The sequence below is a fragment of the Osmerus eperlanus genome, chromosome 23 (genome assembly GCF_963692335.1).
Source record: "Osmerus eperlanus chromosome 23, fOsmEpe2.1, whole genome shotgun sequence".
NCBI lineage: Eukaryota > Metazoa > Chordata > Actinopteri > Osmeriformes > Osmeridae > Osmerus > Osmerus eperlanus.
In genome coordinates this window covers 572282-591067 of record NC_085040.1, presented here as the reverse complement: position 1 = coordinate 591067, position 18786 = coordinate 572282, and the positions used below count along the sequence as shown (strand labels likewise).

At 50.4% G+C, this 18786-nt stretch overlaps 3 protein-coding genes across 3 annotated transcripts in view; 1 reads left to right on the top strand and 2 right to left on the bottom strand.

Annotated features, from left to right (window-relative positions):
- snapc2 (small nuclear RNA activating complex, polypeptide 2) overlaps window positions 1-18786 on the bottom strand; it is a 184729-nt gene that overhangs the window by 63163 nt on the left and 102780 nt on the right.
- Window positions 3501-6877, top strand: vgf (VGF nerve growth factor inducible; the record flags this gene model as incomplete). Its single annotated transcript, XM_062449797.1, has 1 exon — window positions 3501-6877. A coding segment is annotated over one exon (2238 nt), but the record flags the coding sequence as incomplete, so codon positions are not given.
- ap1s1 (adaptor related protein complex 1 subunit sigma 1) overlaps window positions 15195-18786 on the bottom strand; it is a 7195-nt gene continuing 3603 nt past the window's right edge. The window contains exons 2-5 of the mRNA XM_062449339.1: window positions 17801-17979; window positions 16463-16571; window positions 15738-15875; window positions 15195-15277 (exon numbers count right to left, since the gene is read on the bottom strand). Of these exons, the coding sequence (XP_062305323.1) occupies window positions 15230-15277; window positions 15738-15875; window positions 16463-16571; window positions 17801-17979 (474 nt within the window). The 3' untranslated portion in view covers window positions 15195-15229. The remainder of the gene's footprint in view (window positions 15278-15737; window positions 15876-16462; window positions 16572-17800; window positions 17980-18786) is intronic.

Below are 18786 nucleotides of genomic sequence, written 5' to 3'. Positions count from 1 at the left end.
CCCAAACACACACATCCGCCCAAACACACACATCCGCCCAAACACACACCAACATCTGCTCAGCGTGCAGAAGGACAAAACGGACGCTTTTCTCATCGCTATTGGGGCGATTTAATCAGCCCGTCCGCCAATATCAGTTTAACATCGGGCCATTTGTGCCATCCATCATGGGTGTTTTTTGTCGTCACTCAGAAATGCGAGAAACAAACCCTCGCTGACGCGCCTTGCCAGAATGCTGAACCCACACTGTCTCATCTGGCTAACCTCCTCTCCCTTTCCACCTCTTTTTTCCCCTCTGTCTCGCTCTCCGTCTCTCATTCTCCCTCTTCCCCCCCTCCGGCCCCGAAAACTACTATTTCATTCACCCTGCTTCCGTTCATTCATCAGTCCACTGCAGCGTGGCGCGCGCTCGCGGTTTCGATCCATGCAACAAGAAAAAAAAAGAAAGAAAAAAAAATCTTATCAATGAAGGGAGTCGCGCCTACGTCAATGAACTCCGATGACGCTGTGGTCACGTGGGTTGGAGGGGCCGGCCTATAAAGAAGAGGCGCTGTCCGCGGTGCTGAAAATACCCACCAAGACAAGAGAGTGTGAGTCAACGGTGAGAAAACAATAACCTTCAGGCGAGAGAAACTCATAAAACAACAACAAACACGTTAGAACACAAACATAGCCTAAACTCTAAGATTTGTGTTAAAAGGACAAGATTCAAGTTCTGTTGAGAAACAATAAACTGTGTGGAGTGAGAGTGGCACGGAAACTAAAACCACCTCGCGCCGGGCTGTCCCCTGACTACAAGCGGTAAGTCTGAACTTCTTCATATATATATATATATATTTTATTCAGTAAGAGAAAGACTGGCGTATAGTAGACGTATATTTGTATTATAAGCCACATGGTGTATGTGGCTAAACTAATTAACCTATCTGGAATACAGTTACAAAAGTAGAATTAAAAACAAAGTTGTAGCTTTGATTTGTGTAAGATAACTGTTGTTTGTCACCTTGGTTTAAATGGTCAAATTGCGTGTAGATTATTCCATGTGAATTGAATTGTGAACTAAAGTTTAGAATAGTCTAAAAATGAACTAACTAGGCTAAATGGCAAATAAATGACAAAATAGATTATCACACACGGAATCCAAAGCTCCATGTTGGTTCTGATTGAATCATTCTACACCGGGAAACACAGGCTGTTGGGTAAAAAACAAACAACTTTGACGTGTGTAGTTGATTGCGGTGACAACAACGTTCCGTTAATCACCGGAGTGAACGTCATAGACCCTGATTGTTGCTGTGTCTTCCCATCATAATCACCATCACTTTTCCCCACGCCCCCACCCCCGCAATCACCTTCCCCAGCATCATCACTATGGTACCCGCTGCCTAAAATAACGTCTGTGTGTACAGAGAGGACCGATAGGAATCGTGGTGCGGTTTTCATACTCGACATGACGTTGGTAAAAGTTAAGTTTTGTGGGGGCGTTGAAAAAGATGATTTAGTTGTCCATTCCAAGGCTTTTAACCCTCCTCATTTCAGGACTTTCCTGTAACCTGATGTGGAAATACAGTTTATTTACTGATCTAAATAGGAGCATGGGGGAGGGCATCACTTTATTCCAAGTCGCCTGCACAGCGCGTGTGGAGTCAGCAGGGGATTATGTTCAGAGGGGGTTTCTTGAAAGCAGATTACTAATGGGCTTTGGTGGCGAAACAGTACCGGTGGTAAATTGCCCTCATAGAAGGATTGACGGATGGAGGGGGAGGGGGAGGTGGAGGGGGAGGGGGAGGGGGAGGGGGAGGGGGAGGGGGGGGGGCGCCGCTAGTTGTGTAAAAAAGGTCCTTTAGTTCACAAGTAGAAACTGAAGTACAGTCAAGTAGCCTACAATGTCCAAGTCTCGCGACATTGACAAGGGCGACACGACGGATTTTATAATTTATTTATTTACTTACTTAAGTTTACGTGTAATAGCCTATATATCTCACTTGTTTCCAGTATCTGGGGAAGGATTGACTGGTCATTCAGGTCACGACAGTAGCCTAACAGTAGCCTCGGCTGCATTTTGATCCCCCTGTTACCATGGGGGCAGGTCAGATAGGTCCCGCGAGGATTACACGCAGAGTTATTATGATGAACTCCCCCCCCCCCACTCCCCAGTGATGCATGATCTTTTAATCTCTTGTTTTATCCTCTTGTGTATCTCCTACTGCACCATAGAGACGCTGGTTTGATGGGTATACATCCGTGGACTAGATAACCTTTAGGTAGGATGTAAGTGATAAGTGGCGAGATTCACAAGTGCTAATTGATGGATTTGTGTAGGTAGGGATCAATACGGATTATTATTGAGTTGCGTTATATTTATGACACTGGCACTTGTATCCGCATTGTCGTAAAGAGAGCAAAAAACAACACTAATTGCAATTATATAATTCCATCAAAGTGCTGAAAGCGGTGGATAACGAGCATTGTTACCATGGTCACAGGGTATAAAATAAATAAAAAGATCGACACCTCCAGTTTTCCATAGGGCGCACAGCACGCGCCCTAGGACGAGTCGTTACTTCTCACACCCGCCCTGGCAGTTGACTTGCCGCATGCCTGCGCGCTCACGTGCAGACGGCGCATTACAATTCTCGTCATCGACTCGAGCCCGTGAGCCAATTAACCGTTTGTTAAGGCACCTCAGGCAAGGCGAGAAAAGTAGAAAAGACGCTTGTTGGGGCTAAATTGTGAGCCACGGCTATTCTACGGTACGGGACAAAAGGTCGTGACTGTTTATCAACACAAGATCCGTCTCCGGAGCCGAGACAGGATGGACAACAAACTTCATGGTTAAAATAATTATTCCACGCCCCTCGTTAAACATATCCTGACTAATCCGCATTAGTTTGAGCCAAGGGATGAGGAGAGAGGAAGGAATGATACATGTACAGCCTTCTCAGGCCACCATCTCAAAGTGCAGTTGCTGTTCAGCCATTTTACGAGTCCTGATCACTATTCTTACTGTTGCTTTATCCAGTAGCTCAAGGTAGAGGAAATGACTACAATTCAGGTTGAAGTGTGGTGATTCTTTAAAAAATTGATGATTATTTTACTGTTGGCAGAGACAATCGATGATAAAGACAGATGACAAAGATTATGATGACATGATACCATGATAATGAGGTAATTCTAGTATTTAGGCTACGCCTCTTATTAAAGCCGACAACCATTAATACATCCATTACTTTTAGAAGCTAATGGGTTTACTGGCAGCCTCGCCACACATTAACAGGAGAAAACAGAAAATTAATGTGTTGAAACTTCTGTTTCAGTCTTCCAATTTGACTATTCTTTCATATTTCCTCTCCCCTCTTTTCTATCCATCACTCACCCTCTCCTTCTCTCTCTCTAGAATTAGAATGTTTAAACCTCTCTAGAATTAGAATGTTTAAACCCTCCCCATCTGTTCTGAAGGGATTCCGTATCCTCTCTCCTTCTCTCCAGGCGCGTCACCCCCCCCCCCCCAACCGTGCGCTCCACACCGTCCGATCTGTGTGGCCATGATCGGGGGTCGCAACACCACAAGTGCCCTTACCCTCCTGGTCCTCCTGGATCTGTTCTCCCTGATCCGGGTCTCCACCTCCACTCCCCTCACAGCAGGGGGACGGGGCCTGAACGAAGGCCAGGAACGGGGACCTCTCCCTGGGCCGACAGCCCCCCATGGAGAGGGGGAGCCGCGGGAAGGAGGGCCTCTCGTCAGGGGGGAGGAGGTGGAAAGAGGGAAGGAGGAGGAGGACGAGTTGTTTAAGGACGTCGACCCCAGAACTCTGGCCGCCGTTCTCCTGCAGGCTCTGAACAAGCCAGAGGGAGGGAGGTGGACGGGCGGAGAGGGGGAGGAGGAGAAGAAGGAGGAGCAAGAAAAGGAGGAGAGAGCGGCAGAGGGGGCCGACAGAGACAGGGACGGGCGGCAGGAGCTCGAGCTGGTCATGGCGGCAGCTCAGGGAAAGGAGGAGCGAGAGAGGGAGGAGGAGGAGGAGAAGAAGAAGGCGCAGGAAGAGGAGGAGAGGTTGACGGAGAAGGTCACCAGCCGCACCAGCAGTCAGACGGTGCCGGTTAAGAAGGAGCAGGCCGCGACGCTAGCAGACGGAGGAGAAGGAGAGGGAGGAGGAGGAGGAGAGGAGGTGACGGGGAAGGAGGTCGGTGCCAGAGAAGAAGAAGAGGAGGAAGAGGAGCAGTTGAGTCCGGAGGAGGTGAAGAACCTGGAGACCATGATGGAGGAGTTTCAGAGCTACAGCACGGCCAACAAGAGGGAGAGGGAACGCGAGATGGAGAAGGAGAGAGAGGAGGAGAGAAACAGGGAGTCCCTTGTTCAGAGGGAGAGCAGAGGCTACAGCCAGGAGAAGGACCAAGGGCTTCTGGAGAACGAGATCAAGTCCAAACCCAATGGCCACCAGCTGGCTTTGTCCAAGAAGAAACTGAAATGGCAAGAGGAGACTCAGAAGGGGCTTAACTTCCCCACCTTCAGAGGAGGCAACTTCATGGACGACTTTGACAACAACTTAGCCCAGCGCCAGCACCCGGCTCCTGCTCCGGCCGAGGAGGACGCGGAGGAGGAGGAGGAAGAGGAGGCTCTGAGCCTGGAGGAGGAGGAGGCGCGGGCCAGGGCGGAGCAGGAGGAGGTCGGGAGACAAGCGGCGGAGGCTCAGCGCGCTAAAGCAGAGGAGGAGAAGCTGGCAGACATAGCGTCCGACATGCTCCTGCGCTACATGGTCAAGCAGGACAGAGGGGGCAGGAAGTACGCCGACAAAAACAGGAAGAAGGCGCTCTCCTTCTCCGACGGCAACGCCGCGGAGGACAAGCGGTCCGACGAGGAGGCGGTCGCCGGGGGCGACGACGACGACGACATTGACCCCCAGACCATCGACAAGCTGATCGAGATCTCCAGCAAGCTCCATCTCCCCGCGGACGACGTGGTGGACATCATCAGCGACGTGGAGAAGAAGAAGAAGAAAGACGCTCCGGGGGGGCCGGAGGGGGGCGCCGGGTCGCCGTGGCTACGGCCGCTGGTGGTCTCCAACTCCGTCCAGGACTTCCCCTCGCTTCCGCGAAGCTCCTCCCCCAAGCAGGCCTCTCCTCCCGTCAACCCCCTCAAGGCTTGGTTCAAGGAGAAGCTCCCCATGAAACACAGTCAACAGGATCCGTGGGTCGCCAAGCCTCCCAAGCCCTTTCTCGGACCCTCCACCTCCTACCCTTCCTCCTACCCATCCTTCCCCGCCTACCAGAAGCCTTACAGGGGCTACTACCCGGTCTACTTCCCCCCTCCCAAGCCTCCCAAGTCTCGCTACTACCAGAAGCCCCAGGCTCCGTTGTCCCTCAGTGACTTCCTGGGGAACTCCCTGGACTACGAGCTGGACTTCTCCCCCAAGAGGAGGTACCACGCCTGGGTGCAGCCCAGACAGCGGAAGCCTCCCTCGCCCTCGTCCCTCCGACGGAACCTCTACTTCCCCAGCTACGCCCTCCCCCCGCGCCAGCGGACATTCAGCCCATACCCCGTGCCCGCGCCCAAACCCAGGGCCCCTTCCTGGGGGCAGGGCCGTCGTAGGCCCGCCTACTTCTACCCTCCACCGGCGCCTCCCCTGGTCTCCCGAGAGGAAGATTACTACGGGCAGGCGGCGCCTCGCAGCGACAGCACAGAGGATCTGGAAAACTACATCCAGCAGGTGCTCAGGAAGAGACCCCGGATGTTCCAGTAAAGAGGGAACGAGAGGAGGGATGGAAGGAGGGAGGCAGGGGTCGAAGGATGTGAAGAGACAGACTGATACGTTTATTTCATGTTACTGCCCCCCCCCCACACACACACACACTTCTCTCTCTCCAGGTTAGATCGATCGGTATCTTTTAATCGTGTATTTTTTTAGTGCCCTTTATAGTGTACAGGTTAGTTTAGATGATCTAGAGAATTATGGACCTTGCTGATGTACAGTTGAGAAATGGGGTGAGGTAGATAAATACCCTGGAAGACGGGTGGACGATGTTGTTAGAGGAAACAGAAGAAGAAGAGAAAAAAAGAGAGAAAGAGAAAAAAGAGATTCGGGCACGAAACAACTTAATTATACCAAACCTTTAGCCTGTTAACCTTCAGCAAACATTCAACATAGACTATCAATCAGACATTCTAAAAATGACAATCTTTGAGAGGACATTTCCATGTTGACTGTTACCCAATAGGCCTAGAAATCATGAACGAAAACACAAGGTTGTCAAGACAACAAGTAAAAAAGATACGCAGATGTCAACGAAGGAGCCAAAATGGAGTCAAGCATTTAGCCATCATTGCTCTTGGAGTGAAGGTTCTGCTCTATTGCCAAGCCTTATCAATATACAGAATGTATGTCTGAATTCCCACGTTGTTTGATGAATACATGTTGTCCTTTAAGTTATTGTTTGTAGAAAAAATGAAACTTGATGAAAAGTTGAAATGAAACATTCTAATTTCGAATTGCACATTTTCATGTTCTACCCATGGGTATAGAAACCAAGTTTATGCATTTTATGGTAAAGGGATTGTTAGATTACTGTTGTAACTCTATATGGTGCCAGTCGGTATTGTAAACAATCTTGGACAGTCCATTTCTACCTAATGTATGTTCCTTCAAAGTATTATTAGAATGTTTGTAATACTTGGTTTCCCTTTCCTGTCTTAATTGGATGTCTTGGCCACATGCGCGGATATTATTTAACATAGTTATTCCTTTTGTATGCATTAATGATGTGTTTTTTTTCTAAAGAGCAAAAACCGATATGAAAATTCACACACATTCCATTTGTACTAGAAAAATGTGATTTTCAAAAAGAAAATGTCTGACATTATAAAGCCGTTGCCTTATCATGACTGAGCTATATTTTCCCAGTCTCTTCCTCTGTTTCAACACCTCCTGTCTTGGCTGGAGTTTAGATTCTGGGTTGGGTACCGGTTTCACTCCATTTCGAGTCCATTCGAGGTTTGAATTGATACTGAATTCACGAATTGAAAAACAGATCTATGGGTATTTTTCAATGAGTCGACTTGAGTTGGGATGGAATTGATCCGCCGCCCCCATTGGAAGGAGAGGTGGCTGGATCCTAGGATCTTGATCCCCCATTGGAAGGAGAGGTGACTGGATCCTAGGATCTTGATCCCCCATCGGAAGGAGAGGTGACTGGATCCTAGGATCTTGATCATGTTTGTTTTACCAAAGGCGACAAACAAGGCCTATGTGCTCTTTTTATTTTTATCAAGTTATTTACCTATTTAATTTTTATTACTAGTTTACTAAGTTTTTTACTTACATTTTTCAACCCTTCATTGAAACATGTGGCAGTAGTCCATGTCATATTTAACCCTTGTGTTATCTTCGGGTCATTCTGACCCATCAGTCATTGTGACCCACCGTCGTATTGCGACAACTTTACCGCATACAAAAACAAAGAATCATTTTCTTGTAACCGTCGAGCTCTCAGACCCCCCACATTGCGATGGTTAAAAGAAAATGCTATTTATTTGTTTTTGTATTGGGTAAAAACAATGATGGTTCGTTGTGAACCTTTGGGTCATGTGATCCGAAGGCAGCACAAGGGTTAAGTGTTCATGTTGTCATCATCGTAGCTGCCTATTGGCTAAGGCTGAAAACATCGTAGCTGCCTATTGGCTAAGGCTGAAAACATCGTAGCTGCCTATTGGCTAGGACTGAAAACGACTCCAAATCTCAAACAGATGAAATACGGCATTGACAATCTCATTGTGATTCCAATGTGAGGCTGCACTAGTGAAAAAAGGCTCCTTTTTTATATAAAAGGAAACACTGAATGTAAAACCAGAGCGGGATAGGGAGAGAGAAACAGAGTGTGTGAGGGTGTGTGTCTTAAGCAGGTCCTGTATGGTTCACTGAGCTTACTGCATTCGTCACTTGACATTTGAACAGGTCCAGTAGACAGTGGATAAGCTAATGAGAATCGACTTCTCCTCTCCTGCACAGCTAACACTGAACTGCCCTGAAGTGTGAAAAATAAAGAGAGGGAGAGAAAGAGAGAGAGAGGGAGAGATGGAGAGAGAGAGGAATAGAGAGGGGAGGGAGAATGAGAGAGAGGAAGAGAGAGAGGGGGAAAGAGAGAGAGGGAGAGAGGGAGGAAGAGAGAGAAAGAAGGCTGTAAGAAACAAACATTATTTTTGAAATAGATTCGTTTGAGGTGAAGAAAACCAGATACCTGGAAAGATGGATGACGACAAAGAAAGGGAAGAAGGGATGCATAAATAAGCGAGGGATGAGAGGAGAGTCTGCACGTGTCTGTGTACTTGTTTCTAAAATGTGTTGCTACTCTTGAAGACTTTACGAGCATTGATAAAAAGTATAAAAAAAGACAAAACAACATTAGCTTAAACCCTGTTTACTCTTGTGAAACAAGGAACTCTCTAAACATGTTGATCTTGTTCTGTCTAGTTGTACCTTGTCACTATCATAATAAACATGCGTTTGCTGGATGTAAATACACGCATGTGACTAGTTTTGCTACAGAGAGAAATGAATAAAGTCAACTATTTTTTATAAAGAAAATTGAATTTTTTAAAACTCCTTTCCAAATCATAGACATCAAAGAAGAAGAAGAAGCAGGAAGTGGGTGTCACAAGACCGCCCCCTCATCAGGTTCTCATTTTTCTCTCTTATGGGGGGCCGTGCCCCTTAACTCTAATGGAGAGTCCAGGTTCCCCCCTAACTACCAGCCCCCCCACCTCCAGCCCCTCTTCAGTCTAGACAGGGCTCCACGCCCATCCTGTGATCTCCACAGGTCCCGCCTGGGTGCGGGGCGGGGATCAGCGTTCGAGCAGCCAGCCCAGCTCCAGACCTCCTTGTGGAGCCCTGGAGAGAGACTTAAGGAGGATATCCCTGCGTTGGATCCTCCCACGCGCTCTCCCACCCCTCCTCCACCACCTTCTGCTCTGGGTGAACTTGATTCGGTGCAAATCCACGCTGAGCGAACTATGGAAGAGGACCCGGAGGGGCGAGGAGAGTTAAATCAAACGTTATCTCGTAAGTGCGGTGGTGCTGACCCCCCGGAACAAGGCTGACAGTTTTTATAACGAAGCAATTAGGGTTTGTGGGCTGTCTGAGACACGGGCAGGCCATCAGTGCCAACGCTCTCATTAAGTCTGCAGTGGAGGGAGGAGGGAGGGAAAAGAGGGGTGGGGGGGAGGGAGGGGGGGGGGAGGGAGGGGGGAGAGAGGCGGTGCAGAAAGAGAGGGGTGGGGGAGGCAGGATGTACAGTCATGTAGCTGTGATTCAACATGAGCTTTGGGGAGGGAGGAAGGTTGAAGTAGTGATCAGAGAAGGGGTCGTTCACAGACCACAGGGGGAACTAAAGATTTCTCTGACACACACACAGGCACGCACACACACGGGCACGCATACACACACGGGCAAGCACACACACACGGGCACGTACACACACACGGGCTCTGCCACCATAGAAGAAGAACTCTGACAGAAATAGGACGAATCACACCCAGATCACACGAACACAGCACTCCAGGGCTCCAGAGCTCAGGGGAGAGCAAGGGAGGCTTTGATCCCAGTAGAGTGCTTGTCCCCCTGTCCCCCCCCCCCCCGGTGGAACAGGTCCAGTGGAACAGGTCTTTCTCCATGCCAGTTCATCTCTTCTCTGCTCTAGTCTTTCATCTCTCTGTGAGGACCCACGCAGTCAGAGTTTATGCAATCATTTACCCTCTGAGACATGGTGGTACGTGTGTGTGTGTGTGTAAGGGAGAGAGGGAGAGAGAGGGGAAGAGATGGAGGGAGGGATGGGGAGGGATATAGAGAAATGGTAGGGAGAGAGGGAGAGATTGGGAGGGAGAGAGAGGGGTAATGAATAATAATGACATTACAATGTAAGGAACATGAGCAAAGGGAAAATGAGTCTAAATAAAGAAACAGATTAAAAATAAATGAAGGGATACATGATAAGTGAGAGAGAAAAAATGGGGAGAAAGTAAATAAAGATGGACTGGAAGTGAAGGGGGGAGACGGGAAAGAGAGAGAGAGGGAGAGAGAGCAGGGAAAGAGAGAGAAAGAGAGGGAGAGCAGGGAAAGAGAGAGAAAGAGAGAGGGAGCAGGGAAAGAGAGAGGGAGAGAGAGAGAGAAGGGAAAGAGAGAAAGAGAGGGAGAGCAGGGAAAGAGAGAGAAAGAGAGGGAGAGCAGGGAAAGAGAGAGAAAGAGAGAGGGAGCAGGGAAAGAGAGGGAGAGAGAGAGAAGGGAAAGAGAGAAAGAGAGGGGGAGAGAGAGTGAAGGAGGAGAGAGAAGGGAAAGAAAGAAAGAGTGGCAGAGAAAGAGGGAGTATATGGAGGAGAGGTTGATGAGTGCAGCTGTAACCATGAAGGTGCAGTGATTCATGAGTCACGTGGCTGCTGGGTGAGTCATCCCATCACCAGGCTGCCTCTGCAGAACCCCCAACCACCCACACACACACTCATATACACACACACACACACTCATATACACGCACACACACACACACACACTCATATACACACACACCCACACACACACTCATATACACGCACACACACACACACACTCATATACACACACACCCACACACACACTCATATACACGCACACACATACACACACACACACTCATATACACGCACACACACACACACTCATATACACGCACACACACACACACACACACACTCATATACACGCACGCACACACACACACCCACACGCACTCATATACACGCACACACACACACACACACACTCATATACACGCACACACACACACACACCCACACGCACTCATATACACGCTCACACACACACACACGCACACACTCATATACATACACACACACAAACTAACCCCCCCCCCCCACACACACATACTGATAGTCACACATACAGATGCTCTCACAAACACACTCCCCACACACAGTTATGTACACACTCCTATATAACAACACACAGTCTGCATCCTCCTCCTGTCGAGTCCACACACACACCGACGTAACTACCAAATGTATGTCAAACCAGAGGATGTAACGCAGTAAACTCTTCATTTCATGCATTTGTCCATCTCTCTCTCTCTCTCTCTTACTAACACACACAGTTGCAATAAACAAGCTTGAAAACAAGATGGAGAGACATTGAAAAACGTTATGGAAACAAGTTTCTCTCTCCTCTCTCGCGTTCTTAAGCTTAATTTATACTTCGGTCGCGGACACTTTTGAAATGGTCGCCGACGAAAAAAAAAAAGTGTCGCTCAGGTTGCTGCATTTATACTTCGGAAAACAGTCGCCTGTGCTCAAGGTTCGCGTGACGTAAACAGAATCATTTTACCGTTACATTCATAGCTATGGTTACATTGTTAACGCTTTGTAGCCTAGGTGATCAATCAGAGAAACTGACTATTTTAATTGTTCACTATGTGACGACATCCGCGCCAGTAGAAATTTCTCCTGGTAGGCGACACTTCTAAGCGACGGTTAAAAGTGTCGACCGAGACGTCATTTCTGTCGGCGACCTTTTCAAAAGTGTCTGCGACCTAAGTATAAATTGGGCTTAAGTCTTCCTTCTTAGGACGGGCAGCATTATTCTACAGAACATGACAGCCCCTTTCCTTCCTGCGCCTCGCCCACGCTTTCAGAATCATCTCTTTTCTCTCCCACCCTCCTCCCTCTTTTTTTAAACCTCACTGCCCACCTCCTCTTTGTGTCTCCCTCTCTCCACCCCCTCTCCACACCACCACACACACTCTCTGTTAGTATTTACATTTAGTCATTTAGCAGACGCTCTTATCCAGAGCGACTTACAGTAAGTACAGGGACATTCCCCCGAGGCAAGTGAAGTGCCTCACCCAAGGACACAACGTCAGTTGGCATGACCGGGAATCGAACTGGCAACCTTCGGATTACCAGCCCGATTCCCTCACCGCTCAGTCACCTGACTCCCTTGTCCACTAGTATAACATGAGCTGGCTGTAACAGCACAGTAACAACTTTGCATTAAATATGCATGATCTGACGGGTGAGCAGTCTGTGTGTGTTTCTTTAGAGGGAGAAAGTGATAGTGTGTGTTGGAGTCAGCAGGGCAATGTGAGGTAAAAGGGAGGAGGACAAAAGGAGAGGAGAGAGAGAAGAGGAGAGAAAGGAGGAGAGATGTAGGGAGGGAGGCAGCCAGTGTACAGCAGCATCCTGGCCCGCGTCCAGCAGGTTCTGGTCCTCTACGCCTCTACTGCGCCTATTTCAGAGATCTGGCCAGATCAGGATCAAGGCCAAAAAGGCCTCCAGTTTCCCCATGAACCCTTTTCAGGACAGTGGAACTGTGTCCCCAGGAGTTGAGCCCTAATGGCTCCAGATGTGGATACAGTTGCAGGTCGGTCTCTGGGGTCCTTTCCAGGTGCTGTTCAGGAGCCAAAATGGCCACCTATCTTAGTGCCAGCTTCACACATTCTCCCCAAGCTACTAAAAGCAAGTATGCATCTTCTCCCGTCTGTCAATCGTTTGTTCCATCTTTCTATCTTCTCCACTTTCTTTATTTAATCCCTTCCTAACTAAACCAGCTGCTCCTTTATCTCATCGCTCCTTCCATCTACCCCCCCCCCTCTCTTTTTTCTCCCTCGTGTTTTCCCTGCGCTGGACGGCTGGACCTCACTGCACCACTGTCACACAGGACCACTGCACTGGTGACTCATCTACAAAGATGCTCCATCTCTCCCACCCCCACTTGCTCTCTATTCTTCTCCCCTCCCTATTCTACCCTCCCTCCTTCCCTCCCTCCCTCCTTCCCTCCCTCCCTCCCTCCCCCCCCTCCCTCCCTCCCTCCCTCCCTCCCTCCCTCCCTCCGTCACAAACACACACAAACACATCGGCTACACTCATTGTTCAGCAGCCTTACATGTCTTACATGTACAATACAGAGGAAAAACAGCAAGTGTCAAATACAAAAATAAAATAAGAATTGTGAACAAATTACATAAGACAAGAGTATACTTTAAAATGTTTCTTTTTTTAATTATTGGTTTTCATTATAAAATGTACATTCACACATTTTTGATTCCCTTTGATAATCTGACCGGCCCAACAGTTGTTCTCACATGCCTTCTGTCGTCATGCCGATATCCAACATCAAAAACAAACACCTACGCCAAGTCCCTCGAAAGGCATAGCAACACGACCAAACAAAAACAAAAAACATCAACTTTCCGGAGGAAAAATCTCTTTAAAAAAAGTGTGGCGCATGACTCAGGCAGGAGACAAACATCCACAGACACACCAACCCCAGTTTGACTCCGGTCAGAACAGCCCGAGTCCTTCCTCACACAGCTTCCAGGAAAATCTCTGAGCTCCTGTAGCGTGGAGCGTACTGGAGCCCCAGGTAGAAACCAGAGGTCACCTGTCCAGGCAGGTAGGAACCAGAGGTCACCTGTCCAGGCAGGTAGGAACCCGAGGTCACATGTCCAGGCAGGTAGGAACCCGAGGTCACCTGTCCAGGCAGGTAGGAACCAGAGGTCACCTGTCCAGGCAGGTAGGAACCAGAGGTCACCTGTCCAGACAGGTGGGAACCAGAGATCACCTGTCCAGGCAGGTAGGAACCAGAGGTCACATGTCCAGGCAGGTAGGAACCAGAGGTCACCTGTCCAGGCAGGTAGGAACCAGAGGTCACCTGTCCAGGCAGGTAGGAACCAGAGGTCACCTGTCCAGGCAGGTATGAACCCGAGGTCACCTGGAGGAGGCAGGGAAGGGCGGAGGTGAAGTCTGGTCGCTCGTCGTCCGGCTGCGTACGACGTGTTTGATGAGCGCGCGTCGTCTCTGCAGCCGCATCCTGACGTCTGAAAGGGTGTGTCCAGTTCATCGAGCGCCCCCCCCCGCCTCCTCTCCCCCCCCTCCTCCTCTTCCCCCCCCTCCTCCTCTCCCCCCCTCCTCCCCCCTCACCGCCTCCTCTCCCCCCCGCTCCTCTCCCCCCGCCTCCTCTCCCCCCGCCCTCCCCCTCCCCCCCCCGCCTCCCCTCCTCACACCCCCTCATGTCTCGTACCTGGGGGTTTGACAGCGAAGCCACGCATCTTAACAGTCACTTCCCCGTTAAAACCACAACAGTCCCCTACGACACCGTTCTGATTGGAGGGAATTGTGCTCTGTAGACTTGAACGCTCCAGAACACAGCACCACTCTAGAACACGGGGAACCTCCGTTCTAGAGCAAGGAGATATCTAATCTTTCAGGCTAGAAAGGGGTAAAGTACCTCACCCATCCATAGAGACAATCAATGTGGTCCCTTTGAAAAACTTTTGCGATAAAAACAAACAAACAGCAAACTCATCAATCTATCTCACCACAACTACAGTTCACGTACACAAGCATCTCCTGGAAGTCCCACGCCATTGGGATGACACGGTTCGTTTCCTGAGCCAATCACAAGAGCCCAGATCCCGGATCCAGGAAGGGGTTGTAAGTTTGGAATTCGGAACACAGAGGACATGCCAAAATGGAATGTTTTAGTGGAGGAACCCAGACCCACTCGAACCGTCACTAAGCACCGCGCCGATTTACCGCTGATGTTGTGAAACTCACCTCATCAGCTCCATGGAATCGGAGGGTGTTTCCTGGTTAAGGATCTGGGGCGATCACAGCTGAGGATCATAGCATCGTTCCTACAGGAAAGCTGTGATCAACATGTGGGCAGCACCTCAGGCTCCGGCAGAACGTTTTCAGGAAATGCGGCCGCCATGAATCGTCCGAAAAAAGTGGCGCTGTTTACATATAGAAATATACATTATAGGGTCTGGTTAGAACGGTGGTAATGTACATGGATGATTGAATGTCTGTCACATTGGGAGAGTCAGCAGTATCGCCAGGAGAGAAGTGCAAAATTGGGGTTTAATCTCAATCCTGGATATTGTACAGAGAGGTGTTGTTTCACCTATCTCATGTCCTCTCCCCCCACCCCCCCCCTCACCCCCCCCCCCCCCAACCCCCCCCCCCCCCCCCCCCCCCCCCCCCCCCCCTCTCCCAGGTCCTCCACATCAACCCTGTAAATCAGTACCTATGATCCTCTGTCGCTTTTTTGGGCAAACGTAGCTCTTGTTATGCTGCTGCTGATGACTTATTTCTCCTCATCCTCCCTTCCCCTCCCTCCCTCCCTCCCTCCTTCCCTCCCTCCTTCCCTCCTTCCCTCCCTCCCTCCCTCCTCCCTCCTCCCCTCCTCTTCCACTACGCCAAACCCATCTCTTCCAGCACGCTACGTGGAGACTCATCCTCCTGTAGATGGAGACAGGGAGAGAGACAGGGAGGTAGAGGGAGGGAGAGAGGGAGGGAGACAGGAGGGAGAGAGGGAGGGAGACAGACAGGGAGACAGACAGACAGACAGGGAGGGAGACAGACAGGGAGACAGACAGGGAGACAGACAGGGAGACAGACAGGGAGACAGACAGGGTGACAGACAGGGTGACAGACAGGGAGACAGACAGGGAGGGAGACAGACAGGGAGGGAGGGAGGGAGGGAGGGAGGGAGGGAGGGAGGGGAGAGGATCAGCAAATGTACCTGACTAAGCAGAACGTTGTAACTAGACCTGTTAATGGAGCAGAGACTGTCTACACAAACTAAACAGTACACAAGATAGTAGTGTACAACAGGGCAGAATAAAGACAATGAACGGATAAAGAAACAGCTCAAAATGAGGGAGAGGAGAGAGAGGGAGGAGAGAGAGCGAGAACATACCTCCTGCAGCAGGTCGGCCTGCTCGATGGCTTTGAGCACGCTCTTCTTAGACGTGTCCTGAATCTCGCCGCCCATCAGGAACTCATCCAGGATGAAGTAGGCCTTCTCAAAGTTGAAGATGATGTCCAGCTCACACACCTAGGGGGAGAGGGGTAAGTATGCATATACACACACTTCTCTCTCATCCTCCCTGCTCTCTAGTCCTCCCATCTCTCTGTCTGTCTTTCATCCTCCCACCTCTTACTCTCTCTCCTCCTCCAATCTCTATGAGATAGGAAAACAGAGAGGTGGAAACAGAGAGATGGAAACACAGAGATGAAAACAGAGAGATGGAAACAGAATAGGTGAGGTGAAAGAGGAAGAGGCTGGCTACCGAACAGAGGTAGTAGTTTGTAGGAGAGATCAGGGGTCGGGGACGAGAGAAAGAGGGAGGGAGGGAACTTCACAAAAGCAATTCGAGATGAGAGGGAGTTAATAGAGTTGTCTGAAGTACTGAGGTGTGAGACAGAGAGAAAGAGACAGAGAGAGAGAGAGACAGAGAGAGGATAAGCCAAAAGAAGCACAGAGTAAGAGAGATGTGAGAAAGAGAGACAGACAGACAGAAGTGATAGCTGAAAAAAGGATAAGTTAGAGAGAGAGATTTGAGACAGAGAAGGAAAGGAGAGATACAGAGGGAGAGAGGAAAGGAGAGAGAGAAAAAGAGAGGGAGAGAGAGAGTGACTCACACTGCCAAAGTACTTGTCCAGCAGCTCTACGAAGCGATGGATGACCTCCAGGGTGATCAGTTCATTATCCTGCTCCTCCACCGCACAGCAGAAGTACAGGCTGGCGTATCTGCACACACACACACACACACACACACACAAGAAATCATGCAAACAAAACAAACACACACACCCAAACACGTAGAGACACAGAAAACTCCATTAGTGAGACATCAGGGTATTGATTGTATCATTGGCCAGACAGGCTACATGATAGCAGGCATGGTGTGGCAACCAGCCTCTCCCTCTGCCTCACAGACTGCCTCACTGCCTCAAATCCTGCCTCCCAGTCACACTGCCTCCCAGTCTGCCTCAAATCCTGCCTCACAGTCACACTGCCTCCCAGTCTGCTCACTACCTGGCAGTCTCCCAGCCTCCCTCAAATCCTGCCTCACAGTCACACTGCCTCCCAGTCCGCCTCACTGCCTGCCAGTCTCACAGCCTGCCTCACTGCCTCAAATCCTGTCTCCCATCCTGCCTCACTGCCACCCAGTCTGCCTCAACATCCCAGCCTCGGTGCCTCATAGAGTCAGTGTGTCCCAGCCAGCAGCCCCTCAGCAGCCGTGGGTGAGCAGTGCTGTGAGGTGTGTGTGTGTTCATGTGTATGAGAAGACTAATTTCCCTTCATAGCAACCTGACTGGATCAATGAAAGAGGCTGGTCAGGTCTCAGCATGCATGTCTGTCCCACCCCCTCCTCTCTCTCCCTACCCTCCCTGCCTTTCTCTCCCCCCCCCCCCCCCCCCTGTTCAATCGCTTAAGGGCCTTCAGATGACTAGAGGAGAGTTCAACCAGCCTCTCTGGCGCCCTCGCCTGGTCACATTCACAAACTGCATTATTCTCTGATAATTATTCTCTCAGATATTTCCTTTACTCTCCCTATACTTGACCAGGCAAGTCAAGAATCAAGAACAAACAACCTTTTACCTCGTCCAAACAATCAAGTCAAGTCGGCTTAAGGGTGGAGAGCATTCCACAATGACCGGTGTGAGTAATTTAGCTGGAAGCCAATCTCTCCGTACGTAAAACGTGACCAGACATGGGCAGAGCTGCTCCACCATCACAACAGGAAACGGGTCCGTCCCTCTAACCGGTCCCCCCCTGACGGGAACCCTCAGTGAGTGTCTGCTTAGTGTGCCGAGCGCGAGAGAGAGAGACACTCAGCCAGAGAGAAAGAGAGAGAGAGACAAAGAAGGAGAAAAGACAGAGTGCAGAAAGACAAAAAAAATGAAAGAAGTGAGAGAGATCAAGAAAAGAGGCAGAAAGAGAGAGTGAGAGCGGTGACGCTGGTAGGTGTGTACCTCTTGTAGACGATCTTGAGGTCCCTCCACTCCAGGAAGCTGCACATCTTGGGCTTCCTGGCCAGCACCACCTGCATCAGCTCACGCACCATCTTCTTCTTGTCCCGCTCCGCCGTGGCCGTGTACCACTTCTGCAGACGCAGCTTCCCCTGCCGGCTGAACAGCAGCATGAAACGCATCTGGGGACGGAGAGGAAGGAGAGGAGGGCAGGAGAGGGGAGGGAGGGGAGGAGAGGAAGGGAGAGGAGGGCAGAGCAGTAGAGGAGAGGGGAGGGGAGGAGAGGAGAGGGGAGGGAGAGGGAGGGCAGGAGAGGGGAGGGGGAGGGAGAGGGCAGGAGAGGGGAGGGAGAGGAGGGCAGAGCAGGAGAGGAGAGGGCAGGGCAGGAGGAGAGGAGGGCAGAGCAGGAGAGGAGAGGGCAGGCAGGAGGGAGAGGAGGGCAGGGCAGGGCAGGAGAGGGGAGGAGAGGGGAGGGAGAGGAGGCAGAGCAGGAGAGGAGAGGAGAGGGAGGGCAGGCAGGGCAGGAGAGTGGAGGAGAGGGGAGGGCAGGAGAGGGGAGGGCAGGGGAGGGGGGTGGAGGGCAGGAGAGGGCAGGAGAGGAGGGCAGGAGAGGAGGGCAGGGCAGGAGAGGAGGGCAGGGCAGGAGAGGGGAGGGCAGGAGAGGGGAGAACAGGAGAGGGGAGAACAGGAGAGGGGAGAACAGGAGAGGGCAGGAGAGGGAAGGGCAGGAGAGGGCAGGGCAGGAGATGGGAGGGCAGTAGATGGGAGGGCAGGGCAGGATATGGGATGGGAGGAGAGGAGATGGGAAAGAGAACAGAGTAGAGAGGATAGATGGGAGAGAAGGAGGCGGTGAGAAGGGGGTAAGAGATTTAGAGTATGGACTGGTTCTACATGGGGTCTGGGCAATCAACAGCATTGGGATGGAAAAATCATTTGAGGCATAATTTGTTCGAGAGTTAACATCCTGTGATGTTGTAATTCATACCAGT